The 19375-nt window shown below is 39.2% G+C and overlaps 1 protein-coding gene across 1 annotated transcript in view; it reads left to right on the plus strand.

Moving 5' to 3' along the window:
• Positions 1-19375, plus strand: part of LOC124775814 (regulating synaptic membrane exocytosis protein 2-like) — a 966162-nt gene that overhangs the window by 774294 nt on the left and 172493 nt on the right. Inside the window, exon 20 of the mRNA XM_047250647.1 lies at positions 1529-1668. Within this exon, the coding sequence (XP_047106603.1) occupies positions 1529-1668 (140 nt within the window). The remainder of the gene's footprint in view (positions 1-1528; positions 1669-19375) is intronic.

Consider the following 19375-nt stretch of genomic DNA (forward strand, 5'->3'; position numbering starts at 1 on the left):
ATGACGGTTTGGATGTACCGTGCACTATTCAGTGTCCCCTCGACGATCACCAGTGGTGTACGGCCAGTGTAGGAGATCGCTCCCCACACCATGATGCCGGGTGTTGGCCCTGTGTGCCTCGGTCATATGCAGTCCTGATTGTGGCGCTCACCTGCATGGCGCCAAACACGCATACGACCATCATTGGCACCAAGGCAGATACGACTCTCATCGCTGAAGACGACACGTCTCCATTCGTCCCTCCATTCACGCCTGTCGCAACACCACTGGAGGCGGGCTGCACGATGTTGGGGCATGAGCGGAAGACGGCCTAACGGTGTGCGGGACCGTAGCCCAGCTTCATGGAGACGGTTTCGAATGGTCCTCGCCAATACCCCAGGAGCAACAGTGTCCCTAATTTGCTGGGAAGTGGCAGTGCGGTCCCCTACAGCACTGCGTAGGATCCTATGGTCTTGGCGTGCATCCGTGCATCGCTGCGGTCCGGTCCCAGGTCGACGGGCACGTGCATCTTCCTCCGACCACTGGCGACAACATCGATGTACTGTGGAGGCCTCACGCCCCACGTGTTGAGCAATTCGGCGGTACGTCCACCCGGCCTCCCGCATGCCCACTATACGCCCTCGCTGAAAGTCCGTCAACTGCACATACGGTTCACGTCCACGCTGTCGCGGCATGCTACCAGTGTTAAAGACTGCGATGGAGCTCCGTATGCCACGGCAAACTGGCTGACACTGACGGCGGCGGTGCACAAATGCTGCGCAGTTAGCGCCATTCGACGGCCAACACCGCGGTTCCTGGTGTGTCCGCTGTGCCGTGCGTGTGATCATTGCTTGTACAGCCCTCTCTCAGTGTCCGGAGCAAGTATGGTGGGTCTGACACACCGGTGTCAATGTGTTCTTTTTTCCATTTCCAGGAGTGTAAATACACACTGATACATAGCATATTGTGAGTTATCACTTCAGAAAAATCCATTCAGTCTTTACATTTCTAGGGAAAAGGAGAAAGGAACTAAATCGTAAATCAGAATTAGCACACAATTCTAGCTGCTCACCTCAGAATGTACACCGACATCAAAGGCTACGTTTGTCATCTTTTCACACTTCTTTTTTCACTCAGTATAGCTTGTTTATCTAGACTAATAAAAAATGACATTAATATTGACTCTTACTTCTGCAGCAGTAATTTCTGTTATTACAGTAATGAAGTCAGCCCTACTTCCTTATGAAGTAGCTAAACCATCATTATTTTAAGTTTTACCTTTTTTGCATTTTGCAAGTCCAGAGAAATCATGAATTTTGCCTTTTGGATTGTGTGATGACCAGTATTAGCTTACTCATGTGTAAATAATTAAATTATAACTATATTTAGTACATTGCTTTAATCAATGATGTATGTTAATACAATTATTATCATTACTATTCATCAAGTATAAAATTTTTGACAGCATTCAAAATTGGAAAACTTCAGAAGAAATATGAGTGTTTATATGTATATAATTTGAGATATTTAAACTTTTTAATTGTTACAGCACCCTATGTCAAAGTCTACCTTGTTAGTGGAAAGAAGTGTATCGCTAAAGCAAAAACTGCAACTGCGAGAAGAACATTGGATCCCCTTTACCAACAACAGTTAGCCTTCAGAGAACCATTCCAGGGCTGTATACTCCAGGTAATACTTAATTCTATTTCTGCAAAAAGGCCAGTGCAGAAATACATGCTAATATAATGTTAGTTGTTATTACTAACTGAAGCTTAATTTTAAATACATGCTAATATAATGTTAGTTGTTATTACTAACTGAAGCTTAATTTTTGAACTAATTTTAGAGTTTTATCTAGGTGCTTGGTAGAATGAGTTCATTGTTGATTTTACCACCATTGGATAATGCAGATTGCAATCAATAATATTGTGCAGGAGCACATGTTCCTTAAAATGTTACCACTTTCAAATAGGACATAATTTATTGAAAGTTGCACTTATTAAATTGCAATGTTATCTTTATCATACAGAGATGGAGGGGAGTGATGTTGTTTGGTATGTAAGTGCTTCAGTCTAATGATTGATTTTAGAATCACGTGAAGGAATGTGCGGTAGCGTCCAACATCAAAAGTTTAGAAGTTTCCACTATTTTCTACAGTTTTTGTTGTTGTTACACGTGAGGTAGTGTTTTGTGCAACATTTATTTTTACACATTTAAGTGCTGTACATTATGTTGAAGTTTTTGGAATATCTTGTTAATTCTTCCCTTAGAGATTTTTGTGGCAAGTAGTTTTCTACATGATTTTAGAGCTATATATATAACATATGGTTGATTAACCATACTTTGTTGGTTGTGAACCATCTTGCACTGAGAAACAAAAGATCTTCTTTTCATGTTATATGTGATATTTGTAAATGAACTCAGTTTCTTTATCACTTTAACTATTTTACTTGTCTTGAAAATAGAAATTTGTGTCAGTTTCCAATAGCTTCAATTCCAAAACATATCTAACTTGTAATTTTTTTTTTAATAATATTTTTGCTTTATTTGATTTCACTTACTGATTATTGGTGTACAGTAGAGTAAAAATGTGAAAGATAGGTGACTAAATCCAGTACCGACAAGATTTTCTCGATTGCAATGCTTTTAAATTGCACTAAAATGTCACTTATGTCAAAGCGGTAGGTGGATCAAAACAAAATGTCCAGACACTCTGTGACCAAAATGGTACTGAAACAGAGGATGACAGACTAAAGGTCGAAATACTAAATGTCTTTTTCCAAAGCTGTTTCACAGAGGAAGACTGCACTGTAGTTCCTTCTCTAGATTGTCGCACAGACGACAAAATGGTAGATATCGAAATAGATGACAGAGGGATAGAGAAACAATTAAAATCGCTAAAAAGAGGAAAGGCCGCTGGACCTTATGGGATACCAGTTCGATTTTACGCAGAGTATGTGAAGGAACTTGCCCCCCTTCTTGCAGCGGTGTACCGTAGGTCTCTAGAAGAGCATAGCATTCCAAAGGATTGGAAAAGGGCACAGGTCATCCCTGTTTTCAAGAAGGGACATCAAACAGATGTGCAGAACTATAGACCTATATCTCTAACGTCAATCAGTTGTAGAATTTTGGAACACGTATTATGTTTGAGTATAATGACTTTTCTGGAAACTAGAAATTTACTCTGTAGGAATCAGCATGGGTTTCAGAAAAGACGATCGTGTGAAACCCAGCTCACGCTATTCATCCACGAGACTCAGAGGGCCATAGACATGGGTTCACAGGTAGATGCCGTGTTTCTTGACTTCCGCAAGGTGTTCGATACAGTTCCCCACAGTCATTTAATGAACAAAGTAAGAGCATATGGACTATCAGACCAATTGTGTGATTGGATTGAAGAGTTCCTAGATAACAGAACGCAGCATGTCATTCTCAATGGAGAGAAGTTTTCTGAAGTAAGAGGGATGTCAGGTGTGCCGCAGGGGAGTGTCGTAGGAATGTTGCTATTCACAATATACATAAATGACCTTGTGGATAACATCGGAAGTTCACTGAGGCTTTTTGAGGATGATGCTGTGGTATATCGAGAGGTTGTAACAATGGAAAATTGTACTGAAATGCAGGAGGATCTGCAATGAATTAATGCATAGTGCAAGGAATGGCAATTGAATCTCAATGTAGACAAGTGTAATGTGCTGCGAATACACAGAAAGATAGATCCTTTATCATTTAGCTACAAAATAGCAGGTCAGCAACTGGAAGCAGTTAATACCATAAATTATCTGGGAGTACGCATTAGGAGTGATTTAAAATGGAATGATCATATAATGTTGATCGTCGGTAAAGCAGATGCCAGACTGAGATTCATTGGAAGAATCCTAAGGAAATGCAATCCGAAAACAAAGGAAGTAGGTTACAGTACGCTTGTTCGCCCACTGCTTGAATACTGCTCAGCAGTGTGGGATCCGTACCAGGTAGGGTTATAGAAGATATAGAGAAGATCCAACGGAGAGCAGCGCACTTCGTTACAGGATCATTTAGTAATCGCGAAAGCATTACGGAGATGATAGATAAACTCCAGTGGAAGACTCTGCAGGAGAGAAGCTCAGTAGCTCAGTACGGGCTTTTGTTGAAGTTTTGAGAACATACCTTCACCGAGGAATCAAGCAGTATATTGCTCCCTCCTACGTATATCTCGTGAAGAGACCATGAGGATAAAATCAGATAGATTAGAGCCCACACAGAGGCATACCGACAATCCTTCTTTCAACGAACAATACAAGACTGGAATAGAAGGGAGAACCAATAGAGGTACTCAAGGTACCCTCCGCCACCCACCGTCAGGTGGCTTGCGGAGTATGGATGTAGATGTAGATCTAGAAATATGTGTTCCTAGATACCTGAATATGTTATACTCTGGAGCACATTTTCACAGTCAGAAAAACTTTAATTTTCCAGAGTAATATTTTTAATTAAAAAAAAAGATTGCAGCACATAAAAAGTGAATGTCATTAGTTAAAAATGGAATGAGAAAATGTAGTAAACTTCTACTGCAGGGCTAGCTAGAAGTGAAAGTTTGAAAAGTGTTCCAAGGTACAACACTCCCCCCTACTTGCAAATGATAAAAAGTTTTTGGAGCAAGAAATGACATTTGCGTATACAGTATACTTTTCTTGAAGACCTGGAGGAGCTGTAATTGTTGAAGTACATCATACTTGTTCACTGCAGATGTCTTGGAGTGACTTTTTGGTTTATTCTGGATTCTTCCATAATCATGTGAATTTTGCTTTTTAAATAATTTTACATATTTCACAACATCCCGACTTTCAATGTCTTTACTACATGACAATAATTGAACAGCTCTGACTGTAACACCTAGCTGCAACAATTTCAACAACATTCTTTGGATGAACATATGATCTTGAATAGAACCTTGACAATATGTGGTTCTTACTGGCTTGTTATAGTTAATACTTATGTAGTTCACAATGGAGAAAAATTTATACAAAAATATTTACACATGATAACATAGCAACATATTTTCAATCAACTGTTTTATGAACTGCAAAATTTTTCTGCTCCAAAATTCATACAATTAATCTCATTAAAAACTGATACTGAAATACATTAATTTTCACTAGAAAGAAATTGGTATTCTAATTCTTTACAAAAATGTTAACTTCACTGCTTAAGCCTAGTCAGTTTGTACAAGACACTGTGTTACACTATGATCATGTAGATGTATCGTCTTATAGAATTCCTCTAAAGTACTTTCTTCTGTAAATTAATTATTGTTTCAGATGTTCTTATACAATGATTATTGTCAGTTAAAACTTGAGCATAAGTATACGTTTATGTAATAAAATTTCACTGCATCGTGATACTTAGTTATCACATGTATTATACTTCAGTATGTGAATATCGGCTGTTACATTACACCATTCAGTTATAACAGGAACTACTGAATGAAGAAAATTATTCAAACAGATTTCATCACCCTCTTATTTGTAGTTCACTTTACAGCTCTTTAAAATTCTTTTCATTTTATTATTCGGAAGTGAAGAAATAGTTACCCTTGACACTTAACAAACCAATATGTAATCTGAATTGAGTATATCTATGCAGGAATACACTTTAACTGGTTATCTGTCCATTGTGATCAAAAACTGATGTGTGTGTACTAGAACAGTTATCTTGTGATAACAGCAAAACAAGACTTATTGACACTGTTCTTCTAGTTTGTTGGCAATAATATAAAAGTTTTCACTATTAATACTACTCACTGACTTATTATATTTATTCTCACTACTGCTGGTGTTAATACACTTTAAATATTTTCAGAAGTCAAGAAACACAACAAAAAAATGAGACAAATGTTAGCAAAGCAGAAAGCTACAGCATTGTCAGTGAAACACCCTCCCTAGTATAATTACCAAATATTTGAAGCCTCTTAAGTAAAAAAAAAAAAAAAAAAAAAAAAAAAAAAAAAAAAAAAAAAAAAAAAAAAAAAGAGGCAAGAAATGCAAAATTCGAGTGACATACAACAAAATGAGCTACATTACAACACAAACAATCAATTATTGAGAAAATTATTTAATTGGATAGATAAAATATCTGCTCACCAAGCAGCGGCAGAACACAAACATAAGAGACGCTTGCAATTGGCAAGCTTTCAGAGCCAGTGGCTTGTTCTTCAGGCAGAACAGTTGGACAGGAAGGAAGAGTGGTGATGGAAAGTGACTGGAGAGGTCTAGGGAAAGGGGTAGATTTCGGGAACGTCACCCACAACAGTGGGTCAGGAGGGACTTACCTTACGGAATGAGAAAGAAAGACATATTGTTGAGGACTGCATCAGACAATATTTGAAAACCTGAGAGCTTAACAGTGGAAGACAGGGTAATTGTAGACAGACATTACTGGTTAAACATCATGCATGAGTTTATAATAGTGAAAAGCTAAGTGCATTATACATAACAGAGGTCGGAGGGGGTGGTAAAAAATAGACTGGTAAGACAACAAAAGCTGTAGAAAACTAAAATGAAGTGAATCAAAGAGTAGTTACAGTAAAGAAATGCTGAGACAGAAGAAATTAAGGCCATGTGGCTGGCAAGAACCAAGGACATGTTGTAGTGCTAGTTCCCACCTGCAGAGTTCTGAGAAACCTGTGTCTGGGAGAAGAATTTGGATGGTGCATGTGGTGAAACAGGCATCGAGGTCACGACTGTCATATTGTAGAGCATGTTTGTGGGTCTTAAGAAAAAAGTAAAAGGTGGGGGCACGGGGTTTGGATTGGGTGAGAAGTTCTATGGACTGAGGTGTTAGTCCTTGTGAGGAGCCTGAAGTTTTAATGATGGACTGCAGGTCAGTTTGAATCATAGGGATGGGATGTTAATCGCAGATGCTATATGTAGAGATGTCAGAAAGCAGGCGTAGACCTTCATTTGCATACTCCTGCAGTCCCCAACAATCAGTCTTTCCTTCTCCTTCCGTACGATAAGTCTCCCCTGACCTGAGGTTCTGAATAACTTTCCTGAAATCTACCCCTTTCCCTAGACCTCTCCAGTCCTTTTCCTTTACCCTTCTTCCTTCCCCTTCAACCCTTCTGCCCTAAGAAGGAGCCACAGGCTTGGAAAGCTTGCCAATTACAACTGTCTTTTATGTGTGTGTTCTGCCACCACTCGGTGAGTAGATTTTTTATCTATCCAATTAAATAAAAATGAATTACTTGTAATACAGCTTTGTTTGGATGTCAGAAATTATTTACATACATCTTGAGGCCACTGGCTACTATCATATCACTATACAAACAGTAAACTGAAGGCAGGAAAGTCTGTGTGTACAAGAAGCTCAGTTTCACTCAGTTCCATGCAGTTTAATTAATTCTGTATTGAACATCTGTTTTCTCCTTACTGGACTTAGGGGAAAAGCTAGCAATGCTAAACATGTACAAATCACAAGTGCTAAATATTTCAAACTTTGTCAATTAACTTTTATTTTGCAGTAACAAGAATTGCAGAGCCACTATATATAGTGATAAAATGTTGATTTTATGCCGTACAGTACTAATCATGTCAACATAGTGCTATTGATGGTCAACTCGGGCTTATTCCGAATACTGACTTTCTCAACAGTGACAAGATATAGTACACGTTTAAATGGAAACTTCTCTTGCTCACTTACTAATGTTAGGAACAACACTGCTTTTATACAAGAGTGTTATTGCAAACTAACATAAATTTTCATACAAAATAAAGGCAAATGAACTTGTAAAATACCTACATTGTATCGAAGTTGGTACAATTGAAATGGACGTTGCAATTATACAGCTATAAGCAATTCTCAAAGCATATGATTATTGAAGTCTACCCAGCATGATGAGTATTCCATGATGTTTCAGGCTTGCACCCGGATTATGTCAACTTCTATCTATGATATTTTGGCTGACAACCATTCAGCCATTTTCAGTTGAGTTTACATTAGAGACTGCCAGTGCACATCACTGACTACACCAAAAATTGACAGAGTGGTGCATGCACATGGGTTTTCACAGATGACTGCCTTATGTCATGTTTAAAGCCCTCTGTCAAATATTGCCCCATCTATGCCATGCAGGAGGGCATGTGCAATGGTGATTAGCATGGACACTCTGTGTCGAACTGCAGGCCAGAAAAGTTAAAAGTATCAAAATAATAAAATTCATTGGTGCTGAACATGTTTTCAAGTATTTTTTGTTTGTCTTCCTGAATATGTAAGAGAAACACGGGATCCCAGGCCAAAAGTAGTAGCAAGCTGCCGTCACAATTTGCAAAATCTTCAGCCACTTGTATTGGCACAGATTAGGTACTAGCTGAATCCTAAAATCATCTTGTCATGGCCAAGATTTCTGAGCAGAATAATCCATAGAAAGTCCTACAGAGATACAGTGTTTGGCTATGGCCTACCTACTGGGCTGGAAAAGACGAATGTGTTGATGATGTTCTGTGCACCATATATGACCTGTATGTGTTGTCTGATCAACAGAGACTTTGCCACATTGGCACAGTATTCTGTAGATCCCGGCCTTCTGCAAACCCAATCGATCCTTTGCTGACCAAGAAGAGTAAAGGTTTTTGTGGATAACATGATATTTCTTAAGGGTTTTGCCAAATTTAGATGAACTGTGGCCCATGTATGGGATGAATGCCTTGGACTGAAACAGCTTATTCATTCCTTTATGTTGTGAATGGCCATGTTTACTCCTTATTAAAGCTTATCTAATTTAATGTCAATAATATCCATTGTCTTTAAACATGGGTTGTACGTTTTCTAGCTCCTATGCAAGGCTGTCTCTGTCAGACACAACATGTGCCCAATGTACCAGCATATGAAGGATATCCACAGTTTGTGGAGGTTAGTGGTGACTAGTGCCTGCAAATACGGGTCTATTTGTGTGGGATTATGGTAAACATAATGCTGTAGTAATCCATCCAATTTCTGGTTGACTGAAACATCTAGAAATGGAAGACAGCTATCTTTCTGCACTTCCGTCATATACTGAATATTCTCATGAACAGAAATTGGGTGTTGTAAAAGTCGTGACAGGTCTTCCTCACCATGATGCCAAACTACAATACTGTCATCTACATATTGCCATAAGACTTTTGGTTTAAGTTTTGTGGATTTCAGTGCCCTATACTCAGGGTCTTTCATACAAAAGTTTGCTACCTGAGGGGATAAGTGGCAATGCTGTCAATTCGTTAAAAGTATTCACTATTGAAAAAATTAAGTTGAGAAAAGTACATGGTGGAACAGAGCTGTTATACTGAATTAGAATTTACTACGAAAGAGTGACAATGAATCAATTAGAGGGGTCCTTGGAAGAGTGAAACAACATCAAAATATAATAGTAAGTCTGAGTCATTGAATCATAAGAGAGGTCCCCCTCAAAAAAGTAATATTTCCTCACTGTAAAGGGGCCATATTAATCAAGCTGCAAGAAAATCCTCAAACAGTGGTATTTCCAACAGTTAATGGCAACACTACTGTACTTTTGCAACTTGATTTCTACACCCAGAAGATTTACAGCCTGGTGAATGAGCCAATGTACTGTAGCCATTCACTATTCTCCGAAATAAATGGATTAATAGATTCATGTCAAACCCAAAAACCAAAACTTTATTATTAATCTGATGAACATCAAACTATGACAACCAGTGAATTACAAAGAATAAACAATGGTGGTGAACTTCTCTGCCATCTCAACCATCATCTGTGGACTACTGTCACCCCCCCCCCCCCACCCCCACCCCCCTCCCCCAACACCTTTTTGAATTTGGGACAAGCAGGTACCATTGTGTGGCGACTCCCTGGAGAATGTAGTTGCTGTTTCTTCTCGTCCAGCTGTATAAATCTTCTTCTGGAACCTTGGTGGGCCTGGAACATCTGAAAACATAGGATAAATGCCATATCCAGCTTGGGAGAACACTACTCTGTGCTGTCCTGTTGTTGATCGAGGTGTCTCATTAGGTACCGCAGCCATTGTCTACAGGTTTCTTTGTGTTCCCGTGGCTGCAGTTGATTGGCTGATGAGGTGTCTGTATTATGGGCAGCGACGTATGACTTTTCTTATTGCCCGTGTTCTATATTCCGCATGGGCTGCGTGCTCAACTGGCTGCTCATCCTCTTCCTTCTCACACATATGTGAACTACTTTTCTCTTCACTTGTAAAGACCATGGTATTGTCAGGTGTTAATGTCTCTCCACCTTGTTGATGTTTTTGATTCTGAGTGTTACAGGCTGCACTGTGTCCTCCTCCTCTGCCACATTTGGTACATTGGTTTTAGTCTCTCTATAGATACGTTTGTGGCCTTGCCTTCATGCTCTGTTACAAAAGTATGTGTCTTATGCTTCAAGATTCAGTATGGTCCCCACAAATATGGGGGGGGGGGGGGCATAATGGTGGTTCGACTGCATCTGCTCATAACCATACATGTGAACATTGATGAAGACCTTTATGAATAAATACAGGTTTTGCACCATGACAAACAGGAACTTGTGGGCAAAGTTTTTGCATTGAATGTTGTAATTTTTGTGAGATGTCTTATAGCATGCTACCTGTAGGTATCATTGTATTTCATTGCTCTATTAAATCAGTGGGAATACAGATCTGCTGGCCAAGAATCAATTGACTTAGTGCTAGGTCAATATCTGTTTTAGCAGCCGTTCGTAACCCAAGCAGCACTACCAGCAAAGCTTCAGTCCATGTCTCCTTGTGACACATGAGTGCAGCTTTAAGAGTTCTATGGAGTCTTTGTACTATGTCATTGCTGGCAGCATGATAGCTTGTAGTTCGCAAATCAGAAATTGCACATAATCTCTTAAGCTCTGAAAAAAGTTCACACTCAAACTGACATCCCCGGTCAGTTGTTACCATGGATGGGACTCCAAGTCTCGCAATAGATACATTGTCCATAATCGATACAGCTTCTAGCCAACATGCAGAGTGGTCAGTCATTGTAAGTAAGTACCTTCATCCTTTTGACAAGGGTAATGGTTACACGATGTCTGTATGTATGTGGGTAAATTTTGTTGCTGAATACTGATATCGCCAATGGGTGCACAAACTTGCTGTCGGACCTTACACTGTTGACACTGTAAACATTCTCTTGCCAGTTGTTGACAATCCTTGTCTGCATTCAGCAAAGTAAAACGCTGATGTATGAATTCTAGGATGTGAAAGGTCATGAACCATGTGAAATATGGTCTTAAAGTATTGTTCAGAAAAGTAGGGGCAAATGTGAGCATGGGTTGTGTCACACCATGATGCCATTTGCATGGCCATTACATAAATTTCTTTCAATGCGCAACTCAAATTTTTGTCTTCCTTTAATCTCGGCAGTGCTTTGTCCACTTTCTGCGCTGACACAATACCTGGCCATGAAATTCCTTGAATTGCTATACACACTCTTGATAGACAGTCCGCCACAATGGTATCATAACCACTCATGTGACATATGTCCACTGTAAATTGTCCTATGAATTCCAAATGCCTGATGTGATGTGGGGAACTTTCTTGGTGAACCGTCTCAAAGGTGTTGACTAGTGGGCAGTGGTCTGTATAAATAGAGAAGGGTCTTGCCTCTAAAAAATCTGTCTGGAAATATTTTACTGCTCCATACATTACCTATAACTCTCTATCGATAGCTGACCACAGAGTTTCAGCTTTCTTGGAAAAAATGTCAGTGGCTGCCATATCCCTGCTACTCGCTGCTGTTTTCCTGCATCAGCCATTAGAGCCAAATATGCAGTACGACTTGGAGAACATACAAAAGTAGCCAACATCAAAGAATCTTAGAGTTTAGAGAAAGCTCCTGTCATCTGCTGTTACCGTGGCTCCTGACGTTTACTGTTGGTATGTTTCTCTGCTAGCACTGCAATAAGGGGCTCTTGAATCTCAGTGACATGTGGAAAGTGACATCTGTAAAAATTTATCAATCCCAAGATATGGTGTAATTCTTGGTATGTTTCTGGATGGTGTATATTTACTATTGGTTTTACGCACTCTGGAAGGGGCTTTATACCTTCTGCTGTTACCTTGTACCCCAGAAATTTGATTTCCCTTTCTCTTGATGTATATTAATCAGGGTTTAAAAGGACAACAAATTTTTGTATATGATTGAACAATTGTCATAAATGTCTCTTGTGTTCTCCCTCATTTCGTGGAATCACCAAAATGTCATTAATATAGGTGGAACAAAAATTTTATTCATGTAAGACCTCATCTATGGATAACTGCCATGTTTGCACAGCATGCTGTAACCCAAATGGCTTAAGTTGAAATTCAAATAGTCTGAAAGGTGTTATAACTGCTGTTTTTGGAATATCACAGTGAGTCATTGCTCTGAGTGTATACCTTATCACGATTCATGGCACTGAATACTGCTGCCCCCCTGTAACATACCCATGAAGTCAAGAATAGTTGGGATTGTGTAATGGTCGGCCACTGTCCTGCAATTTAACACCCTGAAATCAATACAAGTCCTATATGTACCATCATTCTTACTCACCAGATGTAGAGGCGATGCCCAGGGGCTGTCTGAATGATGTACAATCCGTGTGTCTAACCATCCGTCGAAGTGTTGTTTTTCTGCTGTGTGCTTCTCTGGTGCTAGGTTGTGGACCCAGGCATAGACTAGTGGACCAGGTTCAGTTCTGATGTAGTACATCCTGGATGCTGACTGTGCTTCCATCATATCATTGGAATAACTAACTCTGGGTAGTCATGCACTAACTGTTGAAATGTGTCGTCATCCTTAGCTGTGATTGTTGTTGTTTGAAATTCCACCAGTGGGGGAGAGACCTTGTGTGAGAAATTGCTAGTAATTAGTTGTTAATTATGTTAGTCAATTAGTAACTTCAGATGTTCTAGGAAATCTGTCACCAAGATGGGACAGGCAATTGCAGCTATGGAGAACTTCCATGTTCCCTGAATCTCTGGACTTAGTGTCACAGATGTTCGAGTTGTTCCAAATGGCCATATCATTTTCTCATTTGCTGCTTTCAGTATAACCATTTGCTTGGGTTGCATCATCACAATGTACTGTTGTGGCAAAATGCTAATATCTGATCGACCGTCGACAAGGCATTCATTCCCATTCAAATTATACTTGACAAAAATATGCCTATCTTTGGTATTGCTGCTGGCCGCAGTGGCCTAGCGGTTCTAGGCGCTCAGTCCGGAACCACGCGACTCCTGCGGTCGCAGGTTCGAATCCTGCCTCGGGCATGGATGTGTGTGATGTCCTTAGGTTAGTTAGGTTTAAGTAGCTCTAAGTTCTAGGGGACTGATGACCACAGCTGTTAAGTCCCATTGTACTCAGAGCCATTTTTTTTGGTATTGCTGATTAGTACTTCGCACTACAATCATGTTGTGTTGGTCCTGTCTCTCACTGTTGGTGGTCAATAATGCCAGTTATCAGCTGCTCTTGCCAATGCGAGATGCTTTTAATACTTTCCACAATGAAACATGGTCTCAAAATATGGTAGAAGACCCAAAGAGATTCTGGTCGCATGTGAAGTACACCAGTAGCAAAAAACAGTGAATACTGTCACTGCACAATAGCGATGGAAATGTTACCAATGATGATGCCACTAAAGCGGAGTTAACTAAATACAGTTTTCAGTAATTCCTTCATGAAAGAAGATGAAGTAAATATTCCAGAATTTGAGACCAGAACAGCTGTTAACATGAGTGACATAAAAGTAGATATCTTAGGTGTTGCAAAACAACTCAAATCACTTAAGAAAGGCAAGTCTTCCAGTCCATATGGTATACCAATCAGGTTCCTTTCAGAGTATTCAGACACAATAGCATCTTTTTTAGCAATCATATACAACCGCCCACTTGACGAAAGGTCTGTTCCTAAAGACTTGAAAGTAGTACAGGTCACACCAATATTCAAGAAAGGAAATAGGAGTAACCCATTGAACTACAGACCCATATCACTGACATCAATTTGCAGTAGGATTTTGGAGCATATACTGTACTTGAACATTATGAATCACCTTGAAGAAAATGACTTATTGATACATAGCCAACACAGATTAAGAAAATATCGTTCTTGTGCAACACAGCTAGCTCTTTATTCTCATGAAGTAGTGAGTGCTGTCGACAAGGGATCTCAGATCGATTCCATATTCCTAGATTTCCAGAAGGCTTTTGATACTGTTCCTCACAAGTGACTATTAATCAAATTGCATGCATATAGAGTATCATCTCAGTTGTGTGACTGGATTCATGATTTCCTCTCAGAGAGGTCGCAGTTCGTAGTGATAGATGATAAATCATCGAATAGAACAGAAGTGATATCTGGCATTCCGCAAGGTAGTGTCATATGCCCTCTGCTGTTTCTGATTTACATAAATGATCTAGATGATAATCTGAGCAGCCCTCTTAGACTGTTTGCAGATGATGCTGTAATTTACCGTCCAGTAAAATCATCAGACTATCAATTCCAATTACAGAATGATCTAGAGAGAATTTCTGTATGGTGTGAGAAGTGGCAATTGGCACTAAATAAAGAAAAGTGCGAGGTAGTCATGGGTAGTCATGTACTAACTGTTGAAATGTGTCGTCATCCTTAGCTGTGATTGTTGTTGTTTGAAATTCCACCAGTGGGGGAGAGATCTTGTGTGAGAAATTGCTAAAGAAATCCAATAAATTTTGGGTATATGATAAATCACACAAATCTAAGGGCTGTCAATTTGACTAAATACCTAGGAATCACAATTACAAGCAACTTAAATTGGAAAGACCACATAGATAATATTGTGGGGAAGGCGAAACAAAGATTGTGCTTTGTTGGCAGAACACTTAGAAGATGTGACAAACCCACTAAAGAGACAGCCTACATTACACTTGTTCGTCCTCTTCTGGAATATTGCTGTGCAGTGGGGGATCCTTACCAGGTAGGATTGATGGAGGACATCAAAAAAGTGCAAAGAAGGGCAGTCCATTTCATGTTATCGTGCAAGAAGGGTGAAAGTGTCACTGGTATGATAAGCGAGTTGGGGTGGCAGTCACTGAAACAAAGGCAGTTTTCTTTGAAGCAAGATCAATTATCGAAATTTCAATCACCAACTTTCTCTTCTGAATGTGAAAATATTTTGTTGACAGCCACCTACTTAGGGAGAAATGATCATCATAAGAAAATAAGAGAAATCAGATTTAGGTGTTCCTTTTTCCCACACGCCATTCGAGAGTGGAATGGTAGAGAAGTAGTATGAAAATGGTTCGATGAACCCTCTGCCAGGCACTTAAGTGTGAATTGCAGAGTAAGCATGTAGATATAGATGTAGATGTTTGGTACCCACATAATTGTTCACACTTCTCAGCCTGTAAACTGAACTTGCTGTGATACCAGCACCATGATACCAAATTTTCCCTTCTCAGATGGGGCCTGTATTCATAAAGTTGAGAAAACCATGTCTCCCTTGCACGCTGACTAGTGATGAGTTCTTCTTCCAATATTATAAAGTGGCACTGTAGGTCTCTCAAGGCTCCACACAGTTCATCGTCTTCTTCTTTTTTAATCTCTATACATGCGGCTTCCATTTTGTCCAGATGTGTGTGACATCTTATGGGACTTAACTGCTAAGGTCATCAGTCCCTAAGCTTACACACTACTTAACCTAAATTATCCTAAGGACAAACACACACACCCATGCCCGAGGGAGGACTCGAACCTCCGCCGGGATCAGCCGCACACTCCATGACTGCAGCGCCATTAGACCGCTCGGCTAATCCCGCGCGGCATGCTTCCATTTTCCTCTCTTCTGTGCTGTCCTGGTGAGGCCTGTCCTCTGATGCCATCTCAACTTTGGCACATTTCCTTGATGTTGTAGACACTGGTGAGAACTGAGAGAGCCTGTCTACGTTTTCCGCCAATTCTGATAGCGACAGGTTATCATGGGCTGCCACAACTAATCCAATATTTGTTGGAAGACAGTTGAGCCAAATAGTATGTAATGTTTTGTCCAAAAATAGACTATGTCCTGCTAAGCTGTGTATGTGTCACAGTAATACTGACAGACTATGATCTGTGATTGTTTCCTCATACGAAACACCCTGCATGCATTTTTCCTTGGGCAGTACTAAGTGTTTTATGACTGTCTCTTTGAAGGCATGATGTGATTGCTCGTGAAGTGGCTTCATGATGAGATCTTGTGCTACCTTTGGTAGCTCTTGGTCCATATTCACAGAAATGTAGCTTAGTTTGTCACTGTTGCTGTTCATATTATATTGCTGGAAAATCTTCTCTACTCTTATAAATCATTCTTTTGGTAATGTAGTCCAAAATTTCAGCAAACATTTGGGGTCTCACTATTCCCCAAAATAACTGGATTAATAGATCCACATTGAACCCAAAAACCAAATCTTTATTATTACTCTGATAAACACTAAACCATGACAACCAGTAAATTACAAAGAATAAATAATGGCAGTGAACCCCTCAGCTGTCTCAACTATTGTCTCTGGACTTCTGCCACTGTAATACATTGCAACAGTACCCTATATGATTGACAAAGACCCTACAAGTGGTGTAGATAGGAAAACATCCGCTTCCTTCTTCATCTCTTCCACAAGAAGTTGCAAGAAAATTAAAACCTCATAGTTCTGTTCTGCCCAGGTTGTATGGTCTTCTGAAAATTCACAGGGAAGGTCCATCACTATGATCAATTGTGAGTAATATTGGAGCACTAGCTTGTGACTAACCTAAACATCTTTCTTTACAGCTGTGACCATTTGTGGGAAAATGTGCCCACCATATCCATAATTTTGTTGACTTTGTTAGTATTGAGGTCTCTATGACCCAATGAATGACTTATTAGTAAGTTTTGATGTTGTTTCACTCTTTACAAGAATCCCTCTAATGAAATTATTGTCACTCATTGGCAGTAAATTCAAATCTGATATAACAGCTCTGTTCTATCACTCGCTCTCCTCATCTTACATTTATTCAAAAGTGAATATTTTGAACAAACTGACAGTTTTGCCATGGGTAGCAAACTTTTGTATGGAAGATTGTGCAGAGGGCACTAAATTCCTGTCTTATGACAATATGTAGACGACAGTATTGCAGTGTGGTAATGTGGTGAAAGAGCTGTTACAACACCTAACTTCTATTTATGAGAATATTTAGTTTATAATAGAAGGGCATAAAGATAGCTATCTTCCATTTCTAGATGTCTTAGTCAGTTGGAAACTGGATGGATCACTAGGACACAATGTTCACCATGAGCCCACCCATACAGACCTATATTTGCAGGCTTCTAACTGTCACCACCCTTCACAAACTGTGGATGTCCTTCACACGCTGATGGACTGGACAACTGTGTCTGATAAGAGACAGCACACAAAGGAGCTAGAAAATCAAGTCTGAGTTTAAACACAATGGATATTCTTCACATCAAATTAGATCAACTTTAAAAAGACTTGATGTGGCCATTCACAAAATAAAGGAAGAGAATGAGCCATTTCAGTACAGAGCTTTCCTCCCATATGTATCCAACATTTCATCTAAATTAGGTAGAATCCTCAGGAAACATCATGTTAAAATAATCTTCAGGCCACCTACAAAAACCTGTACTTTTCTTGGCTCTACAAGGGATCAATTTGGTTTCCAGAATAATATCAGACGTAATACCATGTCAATTTGGCAAAGCCTGCATAGGTCAAGCTACACACACAGTTCATGGATGGAGCATGGAACTTGGTCATCAAATTCATATTTTGCGGCCCAGTAATTTAGATGTAGCCTTACATTTTATGTTCACAGGAGTTTTATGGTTTACTGTGACACATAAATCTTGGTCAGGATGAGATCCTTCTGTTATTCAATTATTAAGGAATCTGTGGAAATATGTTTGCCTGAAAATCCTATTAATTGTGATTGCAACTTTCTACTTGATAAGAAGTTTACTGCTAATGACATATCCAGTGCCAATTTGTTTTAATGTTCTGATAACTGAATTTTACTTTGCAGATCTGTTTTCAGCAGAAGGCTGCACAATTGTAGTTGTAGCAATATTTGATAGAGGCCATTAAGCTCAACAGATATTTGTCATACAGTGAAAATCCATGTGCATGCTCCACCATGCCAGTTTTCAGTATATAGTCAGTGATGTGCATCAGCAGTCTCACGTGTAAACTCACCTCAAGATGGCTGAATGCTTATCAGCCAAAATATTATGGAAAGATATCAATGTCACCTGGCTGCAAGCCTGAAACTTCATGGAAATGTCTTAAAGTGTGTTCAACCATTATTTTACAACAACTTGGATATTTGATGTTTGCTTTAACTGATGAAGGAGATCAGGGTTTAAAACTACTTTGAAACCTTTATTACATTCTTCTTGTTTCATTACAGACTACTGCAATGTAACAACTGAGCCATGAGCTTTCCTCTTCTATGATGACAGTCATCTCACTAGAAAAATCTGATTTCATTACGAGTTTCTACGATTTCCCAACTCCAAACCCCAGTCTACTTAGGATTTCCATGTTTTCTGTATTTTTTGTCCCTGTGGCATATTTTTGGATGGGAAAACCATTCAATGAACTGTGTGCATATGTTCATCTAATATTCTGATCAGTGGGATTGTGGTGGACCTTGTAGGTGTTCAGCAATATGTGCGAAACTCCACGTTGACTTCAGTCAAGAGTGAGCAGACTGATATCTATACAATGTATCAATCTGTAAGATACATCACAATATGTTTCTCCTAATCCAGCAGTAACAGACTGTATCCTTTGTTTAGGAAATGTCTTCTTATTTAGTCTGACGAGATGCAAATGGAGATAGACATTCAATTTCTGACATAGGAAGATAGAAGTTATATTTTATGACTTTTAGTTTACCAATTAATCACAGTTTCATAAAGAGAAACACAGTGTCTTGTATACACTTTATTTTCATTTCATAATCTTTAATTTATATCCAAAGATAAAGCTGACATAGAATCTTCAGTTTAAAAGAAAGCGCCTGAATGTTTTTCCTGCCTAAAATCCTGTTTCACATTATACTGTTTCATCAACAAGATATAATGATTGACAGCATCATAGGCGTAATGACAACCTCTGTGACTGCTCTATTTTCAAAGCCATCTGCAATGTGTTGTTTCAGATGCAAGATTTCTCAAGTGCTACTTTTGTCTTTCCAAAAACGTAGTTTCTTCTCAGTCTTCGTGGCATTTTTTCTCAAATATTCTGAATGGTTAACACAGAGAAGTGTGAGGTAAAAGAAGATTTCTTGACCTCCACATATATATTTATGTGAATGATATTTTGTTTTTATTACACTGAAACAGCATGCAAGTTACATAAGTGATAAATCACATTCGTTTGCAGAATAGTTTC

This window comes from Schistocerca piceifrons, chromosome 2 (assembly GCF_021461385.2).
Source record: "Schistocerca piceifrons isolate TAMUIC-IGC-003096 chromosome 2, iqSchPice1.1, whole genome shotgun sequence".
Classification (NCBI taxonomy): Eukaryota; Metazoa; Arthropoda; class Insecta; order Orthoptera; family Acrididae; genus Schistocerca; species Schistocerca piceifrons.